Source organism: Protopterus annectens, chromosome 2.part0, assembly GCF_019279795.1.
Source record: "Protopterus annectens isolate FY-2018-M chromosome 2.part0, PAN1.0, whole genome shotgun sequence".
Lineage (NCBI taxonomy): Eukaryota > Metazoa > Chordata > Ceratodontiformes > Protopteridae > Protopterus > Protopterus annectens.
Window position 1 is genome coordinate 1,244,880,109 of NC_056728.1, and position 26,965 is coordinate 1,244,907,073.

The 26,965-nt window shown below is 40.1% G+C and overlaps 1 protein-coding gene across 1 annotated transcript in view; it reads right to left on the reverse strand.

Annotated features, from left to right (window-relative positions):
- The window catches only part of LOC122793427, a 236,431-nt gene that overhangs the window by 180,127 nt on the left and 29,339 nt on the right, over window positions 1–26,965 (reverse strand). The window contains exon 3 of the mRNA XM_044061420.1: window positions 9,528–9,604. Coding sequence (XP_043917355.1) covers window positions 9,528–9,604 — 77 coding nt within the window. The remainder of the gene's footprint in view (window positions 1–9,527; window positions 9,605–26,965) is intronic.

Below are 26,965 nucleotides of genomic sequence, written 5' to 3' on the forward strand. Positions count from 1 at the left end.
CTATGGACATATTTTGAGATTGTTTAAAAATAATGGTAAGAAGGTACAAGACACCTATCTCATCAAAACTGAAGTTTATATTCAGCTCCAGTAATAGAAGTCCATAAACAAAGAAATGTGATTTATTTATGTGCTGAATCAGATAACAGGCTTCAAAATGTCACTAAATACCTTTGATATAAATAGAAAACCATAACAGGCTGCATAGCTTAGCTTGTAGGACCCCAGTAGGGATTTCAGACAGTGTGGCACTTGCTATCTTAAATTAATGAATGGCTTTCATCTGCAGATATAGTTAAGAAACAGTGACTATCTACTTGATTCAGCCCCAGTCTAGACATTCTGGACATAAGGACTGAGTGCCTGATAATGCTGAATGTCTCTGAGACATCCTGCAATACCATATCACCAGAGATTTCTCAGCTAGGCTTGGTGTACAGATGATCAGTAACCACAAATAATGTCAACACCATGTCCAAGCTGGACTCCACGCATGAAATCTTAAAGAAGGTTAATAACATTTGGGAGTCTCAGCAGTGACTTATAGATACCTTGTCCATACTTCTGTTAAATGGGAAGATCAGTAAAATTGGCCTATATCTGCTAAATCCAACAAGTATCCTTCCTTTGTAGAAAGGAATAACAGTAGGATTGTTCATTACAAAGAATGACACTCAACTCTCTCAGACTTCAGTAGAAGAGTAGGCAAACGCCAATGCCCGACCTTACATCAAAGCCAAACAGGTTTTGGTGGAATATCATCAGCTACTTTGAAACTGCTGAGCTGCCTCATGTAAATATATCTTTTAACTGAGAGATGCTGACTTCTTGTCATTGCACATCCTACTTGATACACTACTGCCAAGGACTTGAATATTATTAGGCCAAAGCAGGCATTCATTGAATGAAGTCACCATGGTAGGGATTTTGCCCTTGCCCTGATCTACAGTGACCTCAGAGTTTATAGTATTAAGTCTGCAAGTGAAGGGTAGATGTCCTGTGCATTTTGATTGCCGGGGAATGCACCAGACAGAATAGCAGACTATTTTTAAAAGCAAGTTAGCCATTTTGTTTTCGATTGCATCTTTCAATTAGATGTCATTCAATGGAAAGAAATGGATCCCTTTCAGTGAAAACATAATTAAAATCTCTCTTATGCACTACTATATTGATATCATCTGGGGGTGCACTCTTTAAGGCAAGTGTTTAAAAGCATGCTTTGAATTTTTCTTCACCCATCTTTCTGTGAAGGTCATGATACGAGTTAGGAGTGGGTATTTTTTCTTCACTCACCTCCCTGTGAAGGTCATGACAAGAGTTTTGACTGGATATTTTTTTCAAGACTAAGAGGTCTGATGATGTTGCTGCTGATCCTGAACTGCAGCCAGCTTATTTCTAAATATTTTTTGACTTTGCTGAATTAATTGCAAATTACTTCTTCAATATAGCCTCTGGGAAATGCCCTTTGTAACGCGAGTGGTTTTGAGGTCTCCTTTCATTCTGGGTTGTGATGCATAATTTCTGAAAAAAATAAATGTTTTTCTTACTCCTAAGTTGTGGTGGTTTAGACATAACATTAAAACAAGGAAGTTTGCAAGGGGATAATTCTCCTCACCTGGGGTTGGGGAACCAGAGGTCACCATAGAGAACATCTGGTGGATGTAGCCTTCAGAGTTGTATTCCATATCCCAGTTACAATACCTCAAATTATTATAAGTTCAGAGTCGCAGCCATCAGATAGCTGAATTAATCTAAATAAAACAAACTAACTGTAGCAATCTTCTAGTTCCAGACAAGTGCAATGCTGTGATAATGCTTAAAATAAATATTAACAAGATTTTGGTGTAGATGTCACAACTCAAATATTGTCAGATATCTTAAGTATATTTGCAGTTTGATTTCAGTCTACAGACTTTGTGGTATCCCACTTATTTAGTCAATTTAAAATTCTGATCAGATTCGTAAATGCTTTTATGTAATGCAAAAACATTTCTGTATATTGAGTAAGAAAGGAACAACTACTTGTACTCCAGAGACAGCGATTCTTTATTACACTGTGTCAGATTGGAGATCATCACTGAGAGCTGTAGGTAAATGGTTTCAATACTACTGCATTACATGGTAAAGCTGGTGTTCAAAACAAGGCACTATCTGACAATATACAAAGACAATTTTGCCTGAAGATGTTGCTGATGACCCATACATGTGTAATGCATAGTGCAGTGGGATTGTGGTGGTCCACAGGGCTCAGGATGGATACGTGGGTATGATGGCTTGCATTATCATGCCACTGACACATTGCCATAACAGCTGGCAATCACTATGACTTATCTGCTGTGTCATGCAGCCATTATTGCAAGGGTAGGGTGTGAATACAAATTATTTATACTGTGTCACTCTTATACACTATCCTGGCAGCATGCTAATAATGTGCTTAAACAGCAAACTCTATGAATCACTTGTGTGCTCTGGTTTGTAAGTGGCAAAACTGAGCAATTAAGGGTTATGTAGAGCTTTGCTTGCTTCTACAGCAAATAGGGCAGAGTATGTTGGTGAGGGAGATATTTGGTATGCTTCTGGACAACTCAGTAGCTATGACATGCCCTGGCTAATGGAGATACTTGGATCATGTGACAGTGATCTCTGCTGTACCACTAGAGCAAAATAATAATTTATTCAGGATGAGCTGCATAATATAGACATTTTGTTGAATCTCTGCTATGTTGGATTATATTTTACTGATGTAAACTATATAAAAGTGAATATTTTGTGATACTACCCTGCTAGTTAATTAGTCTTAAATGGACAAAGTCTTGGCCTTTAACTCACCAGTGTTTAAGCTGGCCATCAGTGTTTGCTTTAGAATAGTACAGCTGGTGCAGTTTTTTTTTTTTTTTTGGTGTTCTGGCAGTGATTCAAATCATGTAGTATTTTCCTTTTTTCCACAGCTCTGTGACTTTGGTGTTAATAAGGTACGACAGGTGTGAGTGTGTACCGCCCCCCTTCATAAATGAAGAGCTCGAGTGATATGTCCCCATTTAAGAAACACTTGTTATGAAATTTTTGTCATGTTGAATCTTTGAATGAGTTCTTTTTTTTCATCTGGCTGAAGTTTAACCACTTGAAATCAGGCAGATATAAGAAGAATTTTATGAACTCTAGCCTTTGTGACTGTGCCTTACCTCTTCAAGTCAGAGGTGTTAAAAGATTTAGAGAGGAATGGACTGAGTTTATAGTGCCATTTATGGTTAAAATGTGCCTTTTATGTGGCATGTTTATCTTATCAAGGAAAATCTTTATGTTAAATATCTTCATCTCTTTTCAGTATGACATATTTCATTTTCATCACCCTCTGTACCCTTTCTCCTACCATTACATTGGGAAAGAGACATCAGCCATCTTGTTTTGCTACAGTCTTCCTACATACTTTTTGTTGATTATATGACTATAGAAATATCTTTAAAATGTATTCAGACTTATCCTGAAGAATAAGCAGTTGTATGGAGCATCTAGGGACTACATACAATGAAAGGAGAGAGGTCACAGGAGGTTGTGATGAAATTTTACATAATAACCACTGATCTAAATAAAGCACTCATTATACTGGAGATGGTATATTATACATAACTAGAGAATTATGCTTAGTAGAAAGCTAAAGAGTTCAGAAAGGCCCTAATAGAAATAACCGTATAGAGTACCAATGCACAAATGCACACTCACACACACATTGTTTATATGTCAGTCTATTTATTTGTCTATCTACCTATAAATACACGCACACACACATGTATACATGTGCATATATCACATGCACTGTGGCCTGAAGCTAATGGTGTTCTATATACAACAATTAATATGTTAAAGCATTGAGCAGTGAAGACTGATTTGTAACACCTGCTGTGATGAAGTTAAAAACAAGGTTTTTAGCTTAAGATGGCAGAGAAGTTTGTTTCTCTTAAGAGGGAGGTTTGTGTGGACACGAGTAGGGACTCTTGGAAAATATCAGCTAGAAAGGTGACTGGAAGGAATGTTAGAGTAACAGAAAACTGCTTGTGGATATTCTTGGAGGATTACCAGAACCTTGTTTGTGAAATAATTTGAATTTATCGTGGATGTCTCCACATTCAGATAAGAACCAGAAAAGCAAACCTCTACCTGTTTCAAACTGGAGTATGGGGTAACAGAACTGAAAGACTATTTTTTCAGCATGAGTATGCCATTTCTTTTGTCCTATCACTGTAAATAATGTGCACTAAAAGCAAAATACTGTCTCCACTTTGTATTCCTGACTACTATATAAAATTATCAAATTTCTTTATGCTACTGGATATTTAGGGTATCAAACTTGGAATATGCAGGTAGACATTTAGTGACAAGGTTAAAAGGGTGTATCCCTTGAATAAAATATGTTAAGGGACATGCTGTAGTTCTCTTTTCAGTGTTAAGAAACTAGAAGATCCTGAGACAGCTTTTACACATCCTGGATACTTTAAAGTTTATCTAATTAAGTAACACAGCCTCTTAGTGAAATTAAGCATTCTGATTGTATAACTCTGAAACCTCTTTGCTGAAATGACAGAGATTGTGTCATCAAAAATAAATTATGTTTATTCCTAAAACTGTTTAAAGTAGAACAGTTTCATTTATGGTCTTATTATTAAGGAATTCATCATTACTGGCTAATTCTCAATCAAGCAGAATATGTGCTGAAGCAAAGTTAATAATGTAGAAGGGTTAAGAAAACACAATTTCAACTTTGTATTAAAAGGATTTTTGCTACATAAAAATGCAATCTCTTAGAACAAGCTAATTTAGTATAAAAAAATATACCAAATATTTTGCTATTATAATTTATCAAAAAGGCAATCACACCAAATATTTTGCTGTTATAATTTATCAAAAAGACAATCACTCATGCAGTAGGCATTTTATTGCAACTATAGAATATGCACATCATTCAGTAAGTTTAACAACAATAATAAGTCCATCACATGTGCATGCTTTCATCCAAAACCTTTGATAAAATTGCTACAGTAACTGCCTGTGCATTAAAATGGAAATGGGAACATAGTTTTCCAAGATTTAAAACTGTAAATAAATCAAGACTTGAAAAATAACACACTTAAAGAAATTAATGTACTGTGTCATTCTTTTAGGAAGTGTTATATATGGCAGCATTAATAAAACATTTTCTATAATAAAAATGTTTTGCTTTAGTTTCTTGTCGGGCTATCTCAGCATTTACAAGGATATATTGTTTCAAATTAGGAAAAGTAATCAGGTTCATATTCTAAGAATAAAATTGTTCCTAACAAAATCTCTGTCACTTCCCCACTCTGGGCTAGTAATCAAGGAGCCTGAATCCTCACAACTGACAATGGAGAGGGACATTCACTTGGAGTACAAATGGATACATTCAGTATTTTCAGATGCAGACCTCTCTGCATCAAGCCAAGAGCACACAGGGAACACAGTCATCCTGGGGCTGTATTTCTCTATACCTGTCTCTTCCCAGGTGCCCAAAAAGGTTCTTCACTGGCACAGCTCTCTGCAAAACCATTGATTAATGCCCCTGCTTCCTGTAGCTGGCACACACACTCTTTGAGATATTAATTTTCACACACACACTCACCTGAGAAAGGCTGGCACAGATTGTCCACTCTACCATCTTTGCCCAGACTATAAGATAGATTCACTGCCACTAGTCATTTAGTATAAGGCTCTTAAAAGGGTTTCAAATTATGCTGAGTGAAGTTAACATTAATACAAATAGCAATGTTGACCAAACAGAAAGGCTTTCAGGAGTGCCCAGTGTTATCACCAAATAAATATGTGCAAACACTCTCATAACTTAAATATTTTTCTAGAAGGACCAGCCACAATGAAAAGTTTAAATATCTTTAATAATAAATAATAAAAGAACATGAAAATACTAAGTATCTATTTATAGTAAACACAAGAGTTTCATTCACAGAAAATACTAAAAATGCCACAGCTGGAAAGATTGACACAGTTACAGAAAAACAATACTTAACTATTCTTACTATATGTTCCTGACTAATCTAAAGAATACTAGTCCCTGGTCACTTACTAGCCAAGGCAAGATGAAGTGGGTGAGTGGTCTTCCTTCTTTGTCCGGTTCCAAAAACAGACTGCTCCTGAGACTTCAGCCTCTTTTAATTTTAAAACATCCATTTCTGCACAGAATGACATCACATACATCTGGTCATCTGACTTCTGGTTCCCATGCAACCCCCATTGCTAGAAGCTGTCAGGATTTAGCACCTATGTGTTACTATACACACATATATAGCTTTGCTCGGATCTGCTGCTGCTCCTGGAAGTCATAAAGCCATTTTAATACTTCTACTCATTTTACAGAGCTACTAAACCATACTTCTTAGAGACATTGCATCTCTGGCTTCATTCAAAACTGTGAGATAACATCTTTATGGCCTAGGCCCAGTATTTCTCAAAGTCAGGTGGATTTGGATTAACCTCTTCTCTTCCAGCATCCTCTGTTACAATACACACATTTAAACAGTTACAATAATGCATGTACATTTCTTTTCTTTCCAGCAAGGCACACTGTTGATATATTTTTAACACAAGCATCTGTACAAATCAGTTTGATATATAAATGACATATAATTCTTTAAAAAATTCCATCTAGCTGTGCTGGCATATGTTACACATCCATTGCCCCACTTCTCCTGGCATCACTGGCAGCACCTCCTATCACCACAATCTCCTATAGCAACCAGTATACAAATAGATGATGGCTTCATGTTAGATGTAGAATACTCAATGAGAAAATAACACTCTGTAAATGTTTAAACTGTACTTGTACAAGTGTTCTTATTCTTATGTCAGGAAATCAGAAACTATGAAGAATTCAGCATTCTGCATACAAAGCATAATTTACCTTAGTCATACAATTAATTAACTGAAAATTATTCACCACCTCTGCAGAGGAGACATTCAATGTTGTTGTTCTTCTTCTTCTTTTGGCTTTTCCCGGTTAGGGGTCGCCACAGCGGAACTCCGGTCCGCTAATGATTGGCAGTAGATTTTTTACGGGTGCCAAGGTGCCAGCTTGACGCCCAGCCTTCAGTGAAGGCACACCCATTCTACGCATGTCTTTTGAATGCCACTCGACCACGGGGAGGACATGCAGACTCCACACAGAAGGTGCTAGAGCCGAGAATCGAATGGAAGAACCTCTTGCTGTGAGGCAACAACGCTACCGCTGCACCACCGCGGCTTCTGAAGAGACATTCAATATATTGTGTTAAATAGTAACTCCACTGTGCTTGATCATCCCTTCTTAGCAAATGTTCTTTGGAAGGCATACAGGATAATGATAAGGTCACCAATTATAACCAGCTTCTAATGTATTTGAGACATGGATGCCAAGAAATTTACCTCTAGAGAAAAGCTCAAGAGGTTAATCTTGCCATCCATGTCAAGCTTTTTATGCTGCATCTATTACTAGTTACAAAAAAAAACCTCTAAGTGTTTGGCCGGATTTTGTAGTCATGGAGCACTTAATAAGCGCTGTGAGAAAGACAGTGTAGGACAGTCCTTTAGGCTTACATTCACCTCCCATGCCTCTCAAATGTCCAGATGTTTGCAGAATGTCCATATTTTTCCTTATAAGTTTGGTCTGTTCCTCATAAAATACTTGTTTTTCAGACAAATCACTGAGGAGTGAAGTCATTAAATAATGATATTCATTTCAGTTTCAGACGTCATATCATTCTTCAAAAAATGCTGGTGAGCACGCATCCTGTTATTCTAGTCACTTTCTAAGTTAATGAGAGGAAGTGAGGAACACATTATCTGTACAGACAGCAGGCCAAAACAAGTATGTTTTTTATTCTGCCTCTGTCCATTGCAGGTCAGTACTGGCAGATTTGCTTGCCTAGCATGAGACCTAACTTTAACAAGTTAAGCAGGGAGTGCTTAACATTTGTTAAGAGTGGGTTTTGTGCTATAGTAGTACTTAACTGATTTGTCTTTTACTGGATATATCACTAAACACCATGCACTACATAGGAATTGCAGTCACCTCCAAACATAAGCAGTATAACTGTGTCTATGATTATTATACAGATGACAGTTTAAGGGTCAAACTCAAGTCAGCTAATACCACAATCTTACTCTACTGACAACAGACGTTTAGTGGGCATCAGCACATCACTTGTCCCTTGGCATGATCCTGCAAGAGCTGGTGGTCAAGGAACTTTGAACACCAACAACAATTCTCTGGCCCAGGCTTTGCCTCAGGTTATCTTCTTGTGTTCTGGTCATCAAAACTGAAAGGCCAAGTCAGAGTAATAATAAGCCAGGTGCATAGACTTTATCAGCCCTGGTAAAAAATGATTCAGCCAAAATGTGATTAAAAAAGCAGACAGGATTTTTAACCATTCCAGTTATGAAATTTCAACAAAGTGTGGGATAAAGCTCTCAAATGTGACACAACATTATGAAGTATGTCACTCATTTCAACTCACTAAAATCATCCGGACTGGAGAGAAAGAAGTTTTATACAATGGTCTAACATGTGTTAAAGGACAGATTTAAAACTCTTCATACTGGTGTATTGGTCCATGATCATTATGTATGCAAGTGTATTTCATTTCATTATATTTTGCATTTAAAGTTTTGAGTTTGATCATGTGTCACAAATTTTATCTACTTATGATAAATGTGCCACATATTTTGGTATAGTGCAGGGCTACCTTTTTGTGAAGAAAATTACAGAAAAGTGTCACTGCCACAAATATTTAGACACTGATAGAATATTACAAACTGCTTTAAAGCTGGTGGATTTCATACTTGATTTCAACAGCAAGCTATTTATACACACAGTCATTGAGTTTAGACTGTTAAGGTACCAGCTCATCAAAAAGCCAGTAAACAGAGACATCTCAATTTATTAGTTACTTTAATAGGCAGCAAAATTACAATAAAATGCATTTTTGCAAAGTAGAAAGTCCACTGTACCTTCCACGTGGGGAACTTGTAATCAAACCCATGCATACTAACTCCGAGCTTACACTATCACAGAGAAAAGCATACAGTTCAGCCTGTATACAGACCTTCGACCTCTATACTGGAAACTTCTCCCTTTCTCTGTGGCAGCAAATAACTTAAAGGAACTTAAGAAGCTGGACCAGCTGATGTGTGGAACACTCAGCGAAATAAACTTTTTGATATATTTCTTTATGAAACGTTATCCCATGATAAAACAAGCTGTTCCCATACCATGAAGTACTATGACTGAATATTACACAATGTAGAAATAAATTCAAATGAAGCCCAGAGAAATCTAACAATCTTAAAGGGTTTCCAATATATCAGCAAACTAGCTTCATTGGCTACGAGACAAAATATTCCACAAGTAAGTACTATATCTAAATTAATGTGTACCACTGAAGGGAATGAGAAAGCAGGAACCTAAAAGCAAACTGGGCTTAGTTCTGAATTAAGATGTCCCACAGAAATTCAACCACATGCCTTACCGTCCTGGAACTGCCTTCTCTTTAACCGAAGCTTTTCGAGTTCTTTATTCAGGCACTCCTTGTCTTGTTGAAGCTTCCTTAAAAGTCAAAGTGAAGCATATAAATAAAATTCAATGAACTTTGGCTAATGCTGAGGTTCAGTGCACATGCATGTTTAGGTATAATATCATGTAATATTATTATTATTATTATTATTATTATTATTATTATTATTATTATTATTATTATTATTATTATTATTATTATTATTATTATCATACATTGAAATGATAGCCTGTGAGAAAGTGGTAGGTTCAGTAATTACAATGCTTGCAACACAAGTCTGGGAACACATTTTCCCGGATTTACTATTCCTCCATTCAGGACTAGCTTAGTCCTGCATGGAGGTGGCTGTTTAGGAGCAGGACGGCAGTGAGCCATGCATAATAATAATGAGGCACGCTGCCTGAGATCCTAGGCTTACACTGAGCATGAAAGATGCAGGGGGCATGTCTGAGAGCAGAGCTCTCAGAATAAATACCCCCCACAATGAAGAACAGCAGAAAGGGGTATGAAATGAGTGAGACCACTCAAAGGTGACCGCATATCCCCAACAGTCCCCTTTGTGTACAACAGCAACAGTATACATAAATAAAATGAAGAAACTCTTAATTTTATTATTTTAAAAATCCAATTAAAGCTAACCGTAGATGTGTGAATGTGCCCATCGCTTAGCTACGGTTAATACAGCTTAAATGGCTGAAGAGGATAACAAGGAAGATATATGCAAGTGAAGCAGCATAACAATAATGTAGTGGGCAGATCATTTGCCTTATGAGCAGGCATTCCCAGTTTGAGTCCCACTGCAGCACATTCCATTTTCCATGGCAAAGCACGTTATGAGCAATAGTTATGTTGCATAACCCACTAAATAACTTATTATCATGAACTGGAGTACTGCAGTAAATACACATGTGAGGTGTCAGTGTCATAATTAATAAGGTACTAGTAAGCAGGTTTAAGCACAAATAAGCAGTAGTAAGCATATTTAAGCACTAGTAAGTGGGTTTAAGCCCATATGCACAGCAGTAAGCAATGCCTTCAGTGGTTAAGCAAATTAGAAGCTAACTGAGTATAAGAAACTAACTGGAAGTCAGCAGTGCTTACCTCCACGCAAGCCTAAGCAAACCTGCATGCAACTGCTTTAAAGTGCCTTAATCACTCTGTATCCCATGGCCCATATTCTGCCCAGCAATAAAATATACAGCCTCTGCAAGTCTTGAACCCAGGACCCTGCACACCATAGCCAAAGTAATTTACCACTAAGCCATGTCAGATATACATAACCCTGATGTTTTCAAAAACATATCATCCAGCCCAGTCATTCAACAGTACAGAGAATGTATTCGAACATATAGATGTATGTGTGTGTGTGTGTGTGTGTGTGTGTGTGTGTGTGCGTGTGTGTGTGTGTGTGTGTGTTTGTGTGTGTGTGTGTGTGTGTGTGTGTGTGTGTGTGTGTGTGTGTGTGTGTGTGTGTGTGTGTGTGTGTGTGTGTAAATATATTAATATCTAAACAGATACAACATATCTATATATGTAGATATATAGAAATATATACATATATATAAATATATATGAACATATTTACATGCAAATGCCTACATCTGTAGATATGTATATCTACACCTATATGTCTAAATATATACAGCAGGTTATATATATATATATATATATATGTCAGCAGATATATATATATATATATATATATATATATATATATATATATATATGTATATATATAGGTATATATGGACATACATCTGTAGATAACAATGGGGAAATAACAAAAACATATATGTCCACATGCTATGTTAATGGGGTTGAGAGGCCCCAAACAATATACGTCTTGTATGAATAGATATACCCCCCCACAGCCAAACACGTCCCCCCTGCAATACACTACCAAGTGTTGCAAATCTCATAACCAGGACCAGACACGACATGGGCATCCCAAGGATACATATACACAGACACATATATGCAGATACAGACATATATATATATATATATATATATATATATATATATATGTACACATATAAATAGATATATATGAAACTACACATACACATGCAGAGATATGTACAGTAAGTTACATATGTAGTACATGCACACAATATGGAACAGCCACTATTCCTACAGTTACCACCTTACCAACTGGAGACTGTATGAGCCACCTATACAAATGACAGTCATTGCCTGCAATATATACCCACAGAGATATCAAAGGATATAACACCACACACAGGTGTGCATAAATGGGAAAGCTTTATTTGTGTACTATTACAGTTGTATATGTCATGTCATATCGCTGTTTAGACACGGACATCCATATAAACTGAGTAATTCAACTGTGAAACATTTATACTAATACAGTAGTCTGGAAAAGTTAACAAATGTTGCTGTCCAGGCCAAAGCCATCAAGTAGTACAATAGTAAAGACAGACTGGGCCACAGGATACCAAACAATCAACGGTAAGTAATGCAGGTGTATAGTTCACCAGCCTCCATCTACACTCTGTAGACAATCCCTAGGGGGGTAAAGACCTCAGTTGACACACTGGGATGTAACTGTTACATAACAAGGCACAACTGACACCATCACAAGCACACTGACAAACAGAGCAGTCCGTATGGCAGGTTGCAGTAGGCCTGCATTTAACCAAGGTGGATTGTATGGTAATGTACATCCATATACCTTAAGGCAGTTCATCCCTGATTGTCTTCAGGACTTTGGGCTTTCAGGATTCTGTAGAACACCCATATACATATATGTATATATAGATAGATGTATATATAGATATATGTATATATAGCTATATATGTATGCACATCCTCTGTGTACAGATATGCCTAGTTATGTTGGTGTATATGTAGATATCAATAACTATATGTGCATACATATCTATTCTGATATACCTACTACTGTCAAATATATGTAGATATCCATATGTATATGTGCATATGTATCTCTATCTGTATATGTGTAGACATATATTGCTCTGTATATGTATATATCTGGGTGTTTACTTATATATTTATGTATATATATATATATATATATATATATATATATATATATATATATATATATATTCATCTATGTATGTTGATATGTATATCGGTATGTCTATAGAGATATCTGGATAAGTATATGTACATATAATCATCCCACTGCTCTGTCTGACATACATGACTGTTATGGTGGCCTAGCAGCAGTACATCTGACAAGTAACTGGATATTACATCTCACTGGGTAAGAACACTAAACTGCTAGGCATGTAACAAAGCATTGTGCAGGCTACAGGCAGACCGGCTCAACACTGACCTACATTTCCTATGGGGAAATGCACATGTACCTGCACATAGATAGCAGGCTCTACAGGCATGCTATCTATGTGCAGGTACATGCACATAGATAATATGCCTGTAGAGTCTGCTATCTATGTGCAGGTACATGCACATAGATAGCAGCACATAGATAGCAGGCTCTACAGGCATGCTATCTATGTGCTGCTATCTATGTGTATGTACCTGCACATAGATAGCAGTCTCTACAGGCATGCTATCTATGTGCATGTACCTGCACATAGATAGCAGGCTCTACAGGCATGCCACAACAACAGAGTAACATACACCTGTGTGTAAGTGCATCACCACAACCAATGTGAACACAGCCACAGCTACATATGGCATGCTAGCGTATTATTACAGTATATGGACTATCTGTTCAGCACCAACCTCATATGTGCCACCCACACACTAACCCTACATATACTGGGCTGCTACACAGTGTGGTCCACTGCCTGTCTGTGGTATGGGATATGTGCGTGTATGGCCTTACAAACATGTAAGCTGATAGGGTAACATACAGTGGAGCAGCATGTAACATCAGATAGAACAGGACCAAGAGCAATGACATCTAATACAGTCTGTACACAGGCTAAGGTACATATTAACAATACACACACTGCCAACAATCACCATAAGTACACAGACCTCAGTACTGTACACACAACCACTGAATGTCCAGGTTATGTCATCAAATATAACCCCTACTATACATTACATGTGTAGCAGTCTGATATCTCACTGCCTTGTTATCAGATATCATGTCACTAATTATGGTGTACAGTACATCTGCACCCATTACTGCATGACATATGTACAAAGGTTGTCAGGGTTGTGGCTGGTGGCACATACACAGGGTCAGTATTGACATGTTGCTGTGATAACCTCATACATGTACTGTTGTAAGAGGATTTGTTGCACCATATGTACTATGAGGGATATGAAGTCAGCAACTCTCATGGCTGTCACTATCTACAGACTGCAATCCTCACACTACCTTCTGCAGTTCACAGATAGGTGCTCTGTGGGTAACACATGAAACAGAAGGCACCACACACTTCCCAGTCTGAAGATGACTCTACAGATGGGGTTTCCTCATAAACATAGCACTGACATGGCAGTTATTAAAACATGTAGAACAGCCATATCTACACACACCCTGTTAAACCAGCATTACTCAAAATGCAGCATAGCAGCACTTACAGTCTGTAGTCAGGTCAGGCACATCCCCCTCCTGTGTGTTGGCCTGTTTCCACAGTGTATGTTGTTAGAGGTAAACCCCAATCCATCTGAGATGCTGTTTGCCAGATAACAGGCCGAGCTCCTGCTCACAGTGAATGAAAGGCCCAACACCAACATGATGTTCCTAGATATTGGTGTGTGTTTCCATGCAATTGGCTATGGGAATGTTACCACAGCTGTTCCACATGCAATCAGCTAGAGGAGGGCTGCAATTCATGCAAAGACCATCAGCTGATCCTGAGCATTACTTAAAATATACATGCTGCTGCCCAAGCAAAGCAGGTGTAAGTCTCTACATCCACCAGAGAGGGAGTAAGAGAGGCAGACACAGGCACAGAAAAGCTAGGGAGGTGTGGGAGAGTAAAACCTATGCATGTTTGTGTTACACACCTACCAGTACAGGGAATCAACCCCCCGATGACTATGTAGTGCTATCATATGTACATGCAGTTATTGGATGCACCACATGGTTTATCTGTTAGGGAGCCCCCAGAACGTATATGTGATGGTGAGAGATATCTGCAACAGGGATATGGTAGCTATGTGGTAGGTGTTGTACACGTGCCTGCCCACAGGAATAGGTGTCAGCGTCAACACACCCACACTCTCACAGGGACGCACATACAATGCCACACTTGGCAGGGCCAGGAATACAACTCAGCACTAGTGGGATTGCCACAACACAGTACTGTGCAGGTATCACATGCACCACAGGGGTCATATGGAGGTTATATGTGCAAAGGGTATGTGGAGGTGTCTGACATCAGACAGCATGCTTCAGTATGCCAATGGGGGTTGTAGTGAGTGTGAATGTGATCATACGCATCATACACCACACACACAGACATGGGTGCCAGTACTGACATGCATGTGTGCACTGCTTCACGGGTGTGTTGTAGTTTATGGTGCCAGGTGGCTATACAAGGCTAGGTGATGGGTATACCTTGGCATCAGGCCAAATGACAATGGTTTGCATTGTGGCTCAGGGGTGTAGTGTCTGGAGATGCCCACACAGGTGGGTATTGTATTCACCATCCAGCCACCTGGTTGACTATTGCATGTGGCCAATGCTGTGCATTGCTTGCCATGTATGTGTTCCTTCGTCCATGATATGGACAGTGTTTGGGATGTGCACACCTCCCACATGCATGTACAGTGACATGTGGTGCTGTACCTGGGGTGTCTGGCCCATGTTGTGCACACAGCTCATTATCATCAGATGTGCCAGTCCTGGCCCCATGTGGCGGGAACTATTCATGGACAGCAGGTTGGCCCTGCACCTATATTGTTAGCATGATACCAGTATTCCCTGATGTCAGTGGCATCTGTCCATACAGGGCTTGTGTTTTAGGCATGTTATGTCCTTAGTGGGTCACATTTGACAGCACCACAGATGTTGCAGGTGTCCAGTGGGGAACATGGGGGAGGTGCACTGTCAGCATGTACTTGCCTATTGGACTGATGGACAGGGTACCATGCCCTCTGTAGCCCACTGCAATCACACCATGGTTACTATCAGTGGGCAATATGCAGGGTACTATCAACATAGCGGCTGTTGCCGAGGCAAGTGTGTGTGTGTACGAAACATGGGTTGAGAGTGTACCCTAGGTAATACAAGGGTTGCTAACGTTGTTCAGCTGGCATTGATGTCACATTTAGGGGTATGGATTTGCACACAAACCTCTTGGCTATTTCATATCTGTTATCCCAGTACATTGGACATTGTGATATATACTTGGCCCACCATAAAAGAAGTTAGCAAAACCCGCTCCACATTGAGTCCAGTTGTTACACACTCACAACCACCATCACACAAGACACGAATGAAACACACGCACACACACACACACACACACACACACACACACACACACACACACACACGCACACACACACACACACACACACCTCTGTCGTGTCTGGGATTAGAACTCCTACCTAACTAGTATATTACACTATAGCACTACGCCGTTATAGGATGCGCCATGGAGATTACTGGAGTTCTCATTCTTCAAAGGTGTATTTCACAGTGAATGACATCAGCAAGATTGCCAAAGTAAGGCATTTGAATTGTAGGGAGTGTGACTAGCTTAAAATGCATTGCTCCCAACACAAACATAGACACACACACAAAACATCCACAACTGTCATGTGTGGGGATAGAACCCCTACCAGAGGTCTATATCACACTACATATTGATGCTGTTATAGGACACACCACGGAGATTACTGGAGTGCCCCTTCTCCAAAGATGTATTTCACAGTGAATGGCATCAGCAGGACTGCCAAAGTAGGGCATTTGAACTGTAGTGAGTGTGAGTAGCCTAAAATGCATTGGTCTCTACACACATACACACACACACACACACACACACACACACACACACACACACACACACACATATATATATACACACACACACACACACACACACACACACACACACACTTGCCAAGTCTGGGATTAGAACTCCTACCTAACTAATTTATCACACTACAGCAGTACACAGTTATAAGACATGCTACAGAGATTACTGGGCTACAATCTTCCCAGAGGTGTATTTCTAGGTGGATGACATCAGGAGCCTTGCCAAAGTACAGCATTTGAATTGCAGGGAGTGTGACTACCCTAAAAGGCATTGCTCTCTACACAGTGTCAGACAGACACATGCACATGCACTTGCCAAGTCTGGGATTAGAACTCCTACCTAACTAATTTATCACACTACAGCAGTATGCAGTTATAGGATGTGCTATGGAGATTACTGGGCTACAACCTTCCCAAGGTGTATTTCTAGGTGGATGACATCAGCAGCCTTGCCAAAGTACAGCATTTGAATTGTAGGGAGTGTGTCTACCCTAAAAAACATTGCTCTCTACACAGACAGTGTCAGACAGACACACACACAGATGCACACACACTTGCCAAGTCTGTGAGTAGAACTCTTACCTAATTTATCACACTACAGCAGTATGCAGTTATAGGATGCCCTATGGAGATTACTGGGCTACAACCTTCCCCGAAGTGCATTTCTAGGTGGATGACATCATCAGCCTTGCCAAAGTACAGCATTTGAAATGTAGGGAGTGTGACTACCCTAAAAAGCATTTCTCTCTACACAGACAAACACACACACACTTGCCAAGTCTGGGATTAGAACTCCTACCTAACTAATTTATCACACTACAGCAGCACGCAGTTATAGGATGCGCCACAGAGATTACTAAGCTACAGCTCTCTCAAAGGTGTATTTCTAGGTGGATGACCTCAGCAGGCTTGTCATAGTTGGGCTATGGGGAGGGCAGTGTGTGGCCATGGGCCATAGCCCATTCATCTAGGGGTTGACACACCACATATGAGCAAACACAGGGTGATATAACACAGGTACATGTATACAGCTGCTAGATGACTACTTCCTTGTACAGTCATGTTGCACTGCTAGCACGTGCACCACATAGTCTGTACTGCTGACGGATACCGGTGGCTAGTATCTACAGTGACTGACATCTGATCCTCATGTGGTTGTGGCCCTTTGGCTGTGTGCTGGGTGAGACAGGCCTAGATGGCTCCTTGTCACAGTCACCCTCTTCCACACATCTATGTATTTCTACCTTTGGCTTATTATAGTGTGTTGTCCTTAGATATACATCTGTATTCCTATCCACTGTGTGTGCAAAGCATGTGTGGTGCATACTGAAGAGTGTCTGCACTAACATCTGCGACTGCCAGATGTGTCTGGCCCACTGGTGTTTGTAGACATGCCCTTCATGTGTTTAAGTGTGTGACCATGCCCAGTAAGGCCTGTCTGTATTGACTGTGTAGAATGAGTCTAAGTAGTTATACTGCAGTGCTGACCTTTGTGCTGCACACCTATAGGTAGCATACTGTTTCTGCAGGGTATCCGTCAATCATTTAACATTGACTGTTACTACATTTCTACATAGGCTGGGGTGGCACATCTGACTATTTCTACATTTCCACACAGGATTGGGGGGTTGGCACACCTGACTGTTATTATATTACTATGTAGGATGGGGGGGCACACCTGAAACTTGTACACATTTGCTATGACTGTACTGGTATGTCAGGTACTCCATTTCATTCTGTATTCTTACCTATCATGCTGACTAGAGGCATGCCAGTGTACTACAGATCATAGCTTTGATTTACCTGTGTATTAGTTTCTGACTTCCTACCCTTCAGAACTTACACCCCACTGCCTGACCTGCTGTAGCCTGTCTGTGTAGGCCTGGGGGGTTACCCATAGGCATCATTCAGACGCCATAGCACAGCCTTTGTTTGTGTTTGTTTACACCTGTCCTGCTGGCTGTGACTGTTGCTGGGTATGTGAACCCCCCCCTGACTGGCATGTGTGAGTCACTTACCTTGTGGGTGCCCCAGTATTGAGGGTGCTGCTGCAGGACTACCTATGTTGGATGCACATGGTACACTCCCTACACATGGTTGAACACAGGTAGTGTATTGTTTGGCATCCCTTTTACTGTATGTGAGAGTCAGAGAGAGGTGTTATTCCCTGAGTCCCTCCTGCATCGGTGTATGTGCTATGCGTTGCCTCTTTGCCAAGGCCAGGGCATATGGGCTAGCCTCCTTCTGCCTACTGTGGAAGGCTCAGGTTGCTCCTCCTCTGAGTCATTCTGTGCCTGTGCAGGCCTTGGCAATGGTGGGGGGCTGTGTGGCCCTGCCCCGTGCTGTTCCTGCTGCAGCTGTTTCTGCAGGATCATATTGTGTAGCATGGCACATACGAGGACAATTTGGGTACATGTAGCTGGTGAGTACTGCAAGGCTCCACCGGATGTGTGCAGGCACCGGACCCATGACTTGAGCATCCCAAACACATGCTCTACTATAATTCAGGTCTGTGTGTATGCCTCATTATGGAGTTCTTGTTTGGGTGTGTGTGCATTTCTGATGGGTATCATCAGCCACAGCTCCAGTGCGTATCCAGCATCCCCCTCTAGGTGACCATCAGTGATGTCCCCATTGGCAAATTTCTGGTACAGCTGCAACAGATGCCAGATGTGGGAATCGTGATAGTTTCCAGGGCAGCCAGCACACACATTCATTATTATACCCTGGGCATCGCACACAACCTGGCAGGTGATGGAGAGGAAGCCCTTGCGGTTGATGTAGACCCAACTCTGCTCACCGGGTGGTGCTTTGATGCATATGTGCGTGCAGTCTAGGGTATGCTGCTATCTGGTGGAACAGTTGTATATTGCTGGCCAACGCCTCATGGGTGTTGGCAAAATATATGTGCTCACCGACATGTGCTGACATGGCATCCAGGAACTGGTGGAGTACCCTGGATGCTGATGCCTGTGACACCCCCATCATATCCCCAGTTGGCCTTTGGAAGGTACCTGTAGCTAGTATTCTTAGGCCTACACATAACTTGGTATCCACTGGGATTGGTTCCCCTCTGTTAGTTCTGTGTGTGAGGCGTGGCTGGCACAGCTCAACAATTTGCTGTAGGAGGTCCCTGTCCACTCTATAGCACTCCACTATCTCCAGCTCATGTAGCCCCTGGTAGGTTACCCTGGGTCTGTACACTCTTCTCCGTCTCCTCACTGTGGGTTGGTTGACAGCATTCACATCCTCACCACCCTCAGCCTCTTCTACAAGTTGTCGTATGATAGCTATTGCAGCCCCTATCATTTTGTGGTTGTGTGTGTTAAAAGTTCCCCGCTTGTTTACACTGGTGGTGTAGAGTGTGGGAAAATACAGAGGGGAAGGAGTTTGCATAGTTTATAGTAGTATTCTGGGCTGGGCTGGTCTGCTGCCTGTGTAATTGGCTGATTCTGATACATTTCACCTGCCAGCTATGCTAGTTCTCCTTGATTGTCTTCCTACTGCTGTTTCCCTTCCCATTGCCATCCTGTTTAAGCCCAGGGGTGCGCCATGCAAACAGAGTGCTTCAATGTGCAGAGTGCTGCTATTTCCTTTTATAACTTTGTTTTTCTTCCTTTAAAACCCGGTGCGCGGCGCACACACCTGCTTAGGCAATGTAAATACTGCTAGGCAGATTCAGACACACACCCCTAAGCTAGGAGCAAACCTGAGCCACAGGGCTCCAATCCGCTTACAGTATGCCTGACACCCCCCCCCATGATGTCACCTAACTCCTAGGCTTGCACCAAGCTATTCCTACTCTTACACTGTTGGGACCTGACTACCATGCTGGGGCAAACTGGGATTCAGTATAATTCCCCTCATTTGCATAGGATTGCCTGCTAATGCATAGTTACATGTCTCACACTGAGCCTCCCCTCTTAGCAACCACTACTCACTGGCCATGTTGTCTTCTACCTGCCATTGACTTGCATGGCAGAATAGTGATTTTAGTTAGAATGCTTAACTTAGGTTTATTTTGTTATTTCCCCCTCGATCCCGTTTGTGCGCCGCTGCCCTACCCTTAAACAGCCGAGATCAGCTAAAAAAAATTAAAGTAGATTTTTTAATTTTTTTGGCTGTTTGCAGTGCCAATGGCCTTATACTTGGCCATTGGCATGCTTCCTAGATGATATGCAACCTTTATTTGGATCTGTCACAGCTCCATTTTGGATTTTGCAGAAATGTACTTGGTTACTAACTGAGTACATTTCTGCAGATTGCACTAGTCCTGCATGGCCGGTTGCAAGCTTCCTGGATTACAAATTCACCTAATTTGCATGGATTTCTCCTAAAAATGGGGTGATTTGCATACAGGGGCTTGGTCCGTGCAGGACTAGTGCAGGAGCGCTCGTGCACACCCCCTGCAGGCTGTTCCTGCATCGCACAGCAGACATTGCCTGCTAGGGCTCCTGCACTGATCTTGTACGCCATGCAAGGCATTGAGAATCTGGGGGATTATCATGAATGTGAGAACGCAGATAGGGAAAACTATATTGTTAGACAGTTTCATCCAGAGTACAGAAGTCTTATACGGACATTTGCAACTTCACATGTGGTTGACTACTTTCTGAATTACATGGAAAAGAAGAAAATGTTGTTTGATACTGAACAGTGATCTGTATTGACAAACTGTAATGTTCTTTTAATTCTGTGGCATCCTAATCGGCAGCAATGTGAACATATGAAGAGGACAGGCACACTAAATCACATTAGCATAATGGTCTATGTACATCTAAGATGATATACTATTGTACCACAGAAGATGCTGCAAAATAACCAATACTACTTATGTTCCTAATCAATATTAGTTTAAAGCCATCAATGTTCTCGTAGAGCACTCAGTGAATAATACAGCAGATATTTATAATTTATAACTAAAAAGAAAAACTTTGGAGCTGTAACTACCAAGATTTCATACATCTTAGATTAATCTCTGTGCCTTTAAAATTACAAACAGTAATTAACACATGACCATAATTATTTTGGACACATGCACACACATACACTCACACAATACTTTTCTGTTTCGGGGATAAATGGTGATTCTTTAGCATCATCTCCCTTTTTCATAACTTTAAGTTATGTTGCCACCAATTAGACAAAACTAACAAAACAGGAACATACCTTCACTGCTTACTTTTAAAATATGCAAATCTTTAAATATTTCAATGGTGGTAATTAGCTCTGAGTAGTTACCCTTGCAAGGACAAGCACTGCACTGTTTGGTACACAGATAAAATGCAAAAGTCCTCAAAATAATAAATAAAACAATGGCAACAAGTATTTAAAGCTGATTAATGAAATTCCTTACTTGAAGTCAATAACATGAAATATTTATTTTCCAAATAAATATGCAAACAGTGTGTACAATAAATTGAAAATAAAACATTAAAAAAGACAGATAATTTTCAGAAAAAAATAGCATTTCAACTAGACGAAAGATATGTCGTGCCTTTACTCTTTCTGATGTTATGTCCAATATGAAATTTCAGTGTCCTTCTAGGCAGCAGTAAGTTTAAGCTCTGTCTCGAAGGTCATTCTCTATTATGCAAGGCAGTCATTTCTCAAGGTTCTGTATTTCTCTTAGTCTTTGAATAAACAGTCAGTCTCTTTACTTATAAAGCCCCCAAACAGAATTTCTTGTGACTTTAGTCTGAAATTTAGAAGATGTTCTTCCTGCTTCCAGAGTTACATACTAAAGGTCGACTGTCAAATAAGACATCACCCTGCAACCTAGCCAGAATGCTTAAGCATCAGTCTCGGCAAAATATAAACTGTTTAAGTCAAACAAAAATAATAGAGTGATGATGTGGTATTTGGGATTACAAAACATAAATCTGTTGCACAGCGGCGACATACTCAAGCCATCTTACAGATGATGAAGCAAAGTCTGTATAGGTACAGGCATTGCAGTGTAAGATAGTTATGCTATGTAATGCTTACACCTGTTCATTCTGTTTATTGTAAATTGATTTTGGAGGGTTGTAGAGCATGTAAAATAAACAATGGAATTAACAGTAGTATATCTGGTATTAGCATAAACAGTAGTATTAATATTATTGTGTAGCAGCACAAGTGATTAGTGTAAGTGGAAGGATACCTGCTGCCCTGTCATTGTACCTTTTAAGGAATGTTTTTCTTTTAACTCCAATGTTTTCCAGAATGGTCATGTTTGATAGAATAATTTATCTTTTGTAGTCTTATCAACCTTAAGTTTGATCAGTGTTCTCAACTGAAGTGTTTATCATAATATTAGATTTAATTGATAGAGTAATAAGAAGTGCATAAATAAGGTAATTTTGGTAAAAGATGGTTATTTATCTTCCTGTGAAGCCACTGATATGCTGAAGCATTAGGGAGAATAAAGTCTTTATTTGAACCTGTATTTATGTGTGAATTTTTCTGCTTTTATTATTCATGCTATTATAGTAAAGAACACCTTCCATAACCTATCCAAAGATGGAGAAATAGCATTGTCATCAGTTATATTGTTATCCACAGGCACTCTATGAGCCTGATCTCTTCCTGACATTGGCGGTGAACCCCTGTCCTTTTGCATGCCTGCATATGGTGACAGATCTCATATGGTTCACAGAACACTAATCAACATTCATGTGTGACACAGTGACACTTGCTGCCTGTCACTGTCCTTCATTGATATAATCCATATCCGCACTGTTACAGGTCACTGCTTACATGGGTTTGATGGCAGCATTAACTACAGCAGAGGCTGCCAAATACTATGCTATGGTGGGGGTCATACTGAAATTCTTAGGCCCTGAAGGAATGAAAGGAATCAAATCCACTAGCCAGAGCTGGCATCTGCACAGAGGAAGCTGTTGTGCTGGATGTTCCAGTGTCCATACAAGAAACAGGAACACACTTGCCACATACATCCCTGATCTGCATGCAGCACCAACACTAGCACCATTGTGTAAACCTGTTGCAGACATATCTGTATGAGACTAATGAGAAGCTGCTCATCAGGTGTCATGGCAACTGATTTTGATGCTCCAATTTTGCTACTCCACACACACATGCATATCAGTAGTCTTCCCCTTATTCTTCATATAACTATTATGTTTGTACACTCATTACTTAGGCAACCATGGACCCCAGTCTGTTACCATTACAATCCACTTACTGTCATGCAGCTGCTAATTGTTTCATTGCTCTTTATGTAGCACAGCATTTGTGAACAGTGTATTTAAGAGCATCTCTTTTTTATGTAAAATTAACTTTGCATTGTCTGTCTGACAGACCCACAACACAATTTGCTAAGCAGTACATACACATAAATATATTGCCCTAGATGCAGCTAAGAAATAGCAAAAGCAAAACAGTTAAAATGGGTCTACTTAAGTTCAGCAAACGATCAGATAATCGAACGCTGTTAGGTTGAACACTAAGTGTCGAACCGGCAAAACAGCGAATGGCCGGAACAGCAAATTTTTTCCCAGGGAAAGAAATCTCTGGGCTGGCCATCCGGGTTGTGCCATTTCTTCCACTGTAGTGCAACCTCGGAGTTGGTATATTTAATTAGGGGGGTGTAGGAGGGCACAGCCCCCACATGGGGGGTATGGGGGGGCAAAGCCTCCCTACTTTATTTAGTGTTTAGTGTTTCACTGTTTTGAGTAATCGAGATTTAGGGGTCGATATAACAACGTTCGATCATCTGATTGTTCGTTGTTATAATATAGACCCATTAAAACATGTACTTCTAAATGCATGCAGTAATATGTATATGCATATATTGTGCTACATCAGTAATGATATGAAAATAATGTTCTGTATATAAGCATATGTAATGAGGCTGCTGTAGTATACAATCCTGTGAATCAAGTGTAATGAGTCCGTGTTGTAATATGCTTACAACCCACATATACTGTGAAACTATAACATTTGTACAGACTATGGAGTACACAAAACACTGACATACGCATGGTTTGCTGACATATATAACATCATCATACACCATAGATGTCAACACCATCACAGATAATACACCAGAGTTTCACAGCAGACCACACACATGGTGTATGACATTGGCTTTTCTTGTAGTGCACATCTATGGGTTTTAAAACTATCATACACGACAGCCACTTTTCTAAATGGGCTGCACTGTACAGATGCATTAAATGTTCAGGTTAACTGGGATTTAAATTTGCTATATGCATTTTAAAAATTAACAACAGACAACAATGAAAGAACTGCAGCACTGTACAGCATACCCATGCCTAAGGTAAAAAGGAGGAGTGAATGCTCATGAGCCATGTAATGGCCAGATGTGATAAACTCACTGGGAATGAAATCTAGCCTCCTACCAGTCAAACACGGACATGTGGGCTGAGATAGGCAGATTCTGGCATACCACAGAGTGAGAGCCTGTGCTGGCAGAGATGGTCCAATCTGTCCTCATTCTGGAACAGCATGAGTGCCCACAGAGAGCAGAAAACTGTGCATCTGTCCCACTATACCATCAGTATTCTACTTGCTTTAATAGCTTTATCTATAGCAGTACATCAGGTATAAGACTGCCAAACACAGCTGTTTTTATTGCAGTTCTGAAACACATTGTTGAGAATAGGTAGGCTTTGCAGATGCAGCACCTGCAGAAGGTCCACAGTGAGTACCTAGGTGCTGGGATATACTTAAAACTACACCAAAATGTATTGTAATGTGGTGTTTCCTAAGACAGTCATGTAAACCTCATTTATCTTTGTTCAATGGTTGTTTGCTACTACAGCCTGCATTTTAGCCATCAGAGGCATTTATGCATTCAGTCAGTTGTGGCTACAAGCAAATCCATTGTCCTGGTTTTTGGTGTACACATCATAGGGAGTGCTGTTCTATTACTCTAGATGATGTCATCACTAATAACATTCTATTCTGGGGTGAGACAGCATAATCAGTATCACAGCCGACTGATTACGCTACTTACCAGACTAAGGTCACAAGGTTTGAGCTACATTGTCAAACTGGAATAATATCTTTTGAAGCACATCGGTTATCTACATACTGCTGAAGGATTACAGCCAGATGCTAATAAAGTGTATGCCATAGAAAACATGAACTCTCCTAGTAATAAATGTTTATTAATGTAATTCCAGGGGACGGCACAATATCGGTTCAAGTTTATACCCCACTTGCCAGATACGTGTCTATATTAAATCAGCAAAAGGGCATAACAGTGAATGCTGTTTTGCCGACACATAAGCAATGAAATTATACAACAGCGACAGCTCAGGTCAGCGATTTTTTTTTCCCAGAAGTAGCAAAAAAAAATGGCACTAAAGCTGTGAATGAAAGCCATATGGAGCTTTGATGAATAAATGGCAAAGCAGTTAGGTTTCAGTTCGACACTGGTGGAAAATGCAATGGTTGGGAACATATACAAAGTGCTACATTTAAAGTGTAAGTTAAAAAAAATTGAATGTATGCTACTTGTCTTATTCTAAGCACAAACTAAAGCTATTGAGTCAAGTCTGGTTGATGAGGGTTTTATAAAAATAATGTGTATATGCTATTTTTTTCAAGCTGACACTTTCCAAATCCAAGTAAAGTAACTTTGTGCTTCCCCTCACTCATTATGTTAACCCAAACCCTGTTAATCATGTCTACCCCCCCCCTATCTCTCAACTGTCCAGATTTTCGCCTCATATTTTGGTATATTTCTCGTACAATTTGTGCTTTTCTGGACTTTTGTGGTGAATCAGGGAGGATTTAATTTACTAAATAATGACAGACATTTGAGTTTTAGACTTCATATCCCTCAGAAAATGCATGGCAACACACCTTTTATTCTGGCAACTTTCTAAGTTTATAAGAACAATATTTAAAATCTGTCCCTATTTTTGTGGCATTGTCCCCCCATTATTTTTGGCTTTGTCCCGATTTTTGGTGCTACAAGGTTGAGAGCTGTGCTACCCCCCACCATGTAAATCACCCTACCCATGAGTACAAGGGGCATATGAAGACATGGGTTACACTTCCCTGAGCAAGAGTGGCCCCATCAACCTGGCCACTTTCAGATGTGTGTGTGTGTGTGTGTGTGTGTGTGTGTGTGTGTGTGTGTGTGTGTGTGTGTGTGTGTGTGTGTGTGTGTGTGTGTGTTCCTAGGTAACTACAGGCATAGAGACTGTGTCTGTACTGGAAATAGAGAATATGGGGATCACACTCCTCATGCCCAATATACACACACTCTACACCCAATAACCGCATCAGCCCATCCCCACCCTCATTATCAGTGGCATTAGATCCTCCAGTATGAAACGGGGTCACCTCCATTGTGCTGGTGCTAGAGAAAGATTCATTGTGACTACACTAAAGCAAAAAATATAAATACAGCGTAAGCAGTCCTGAGCATCACAAATATATATGCAACTGATAA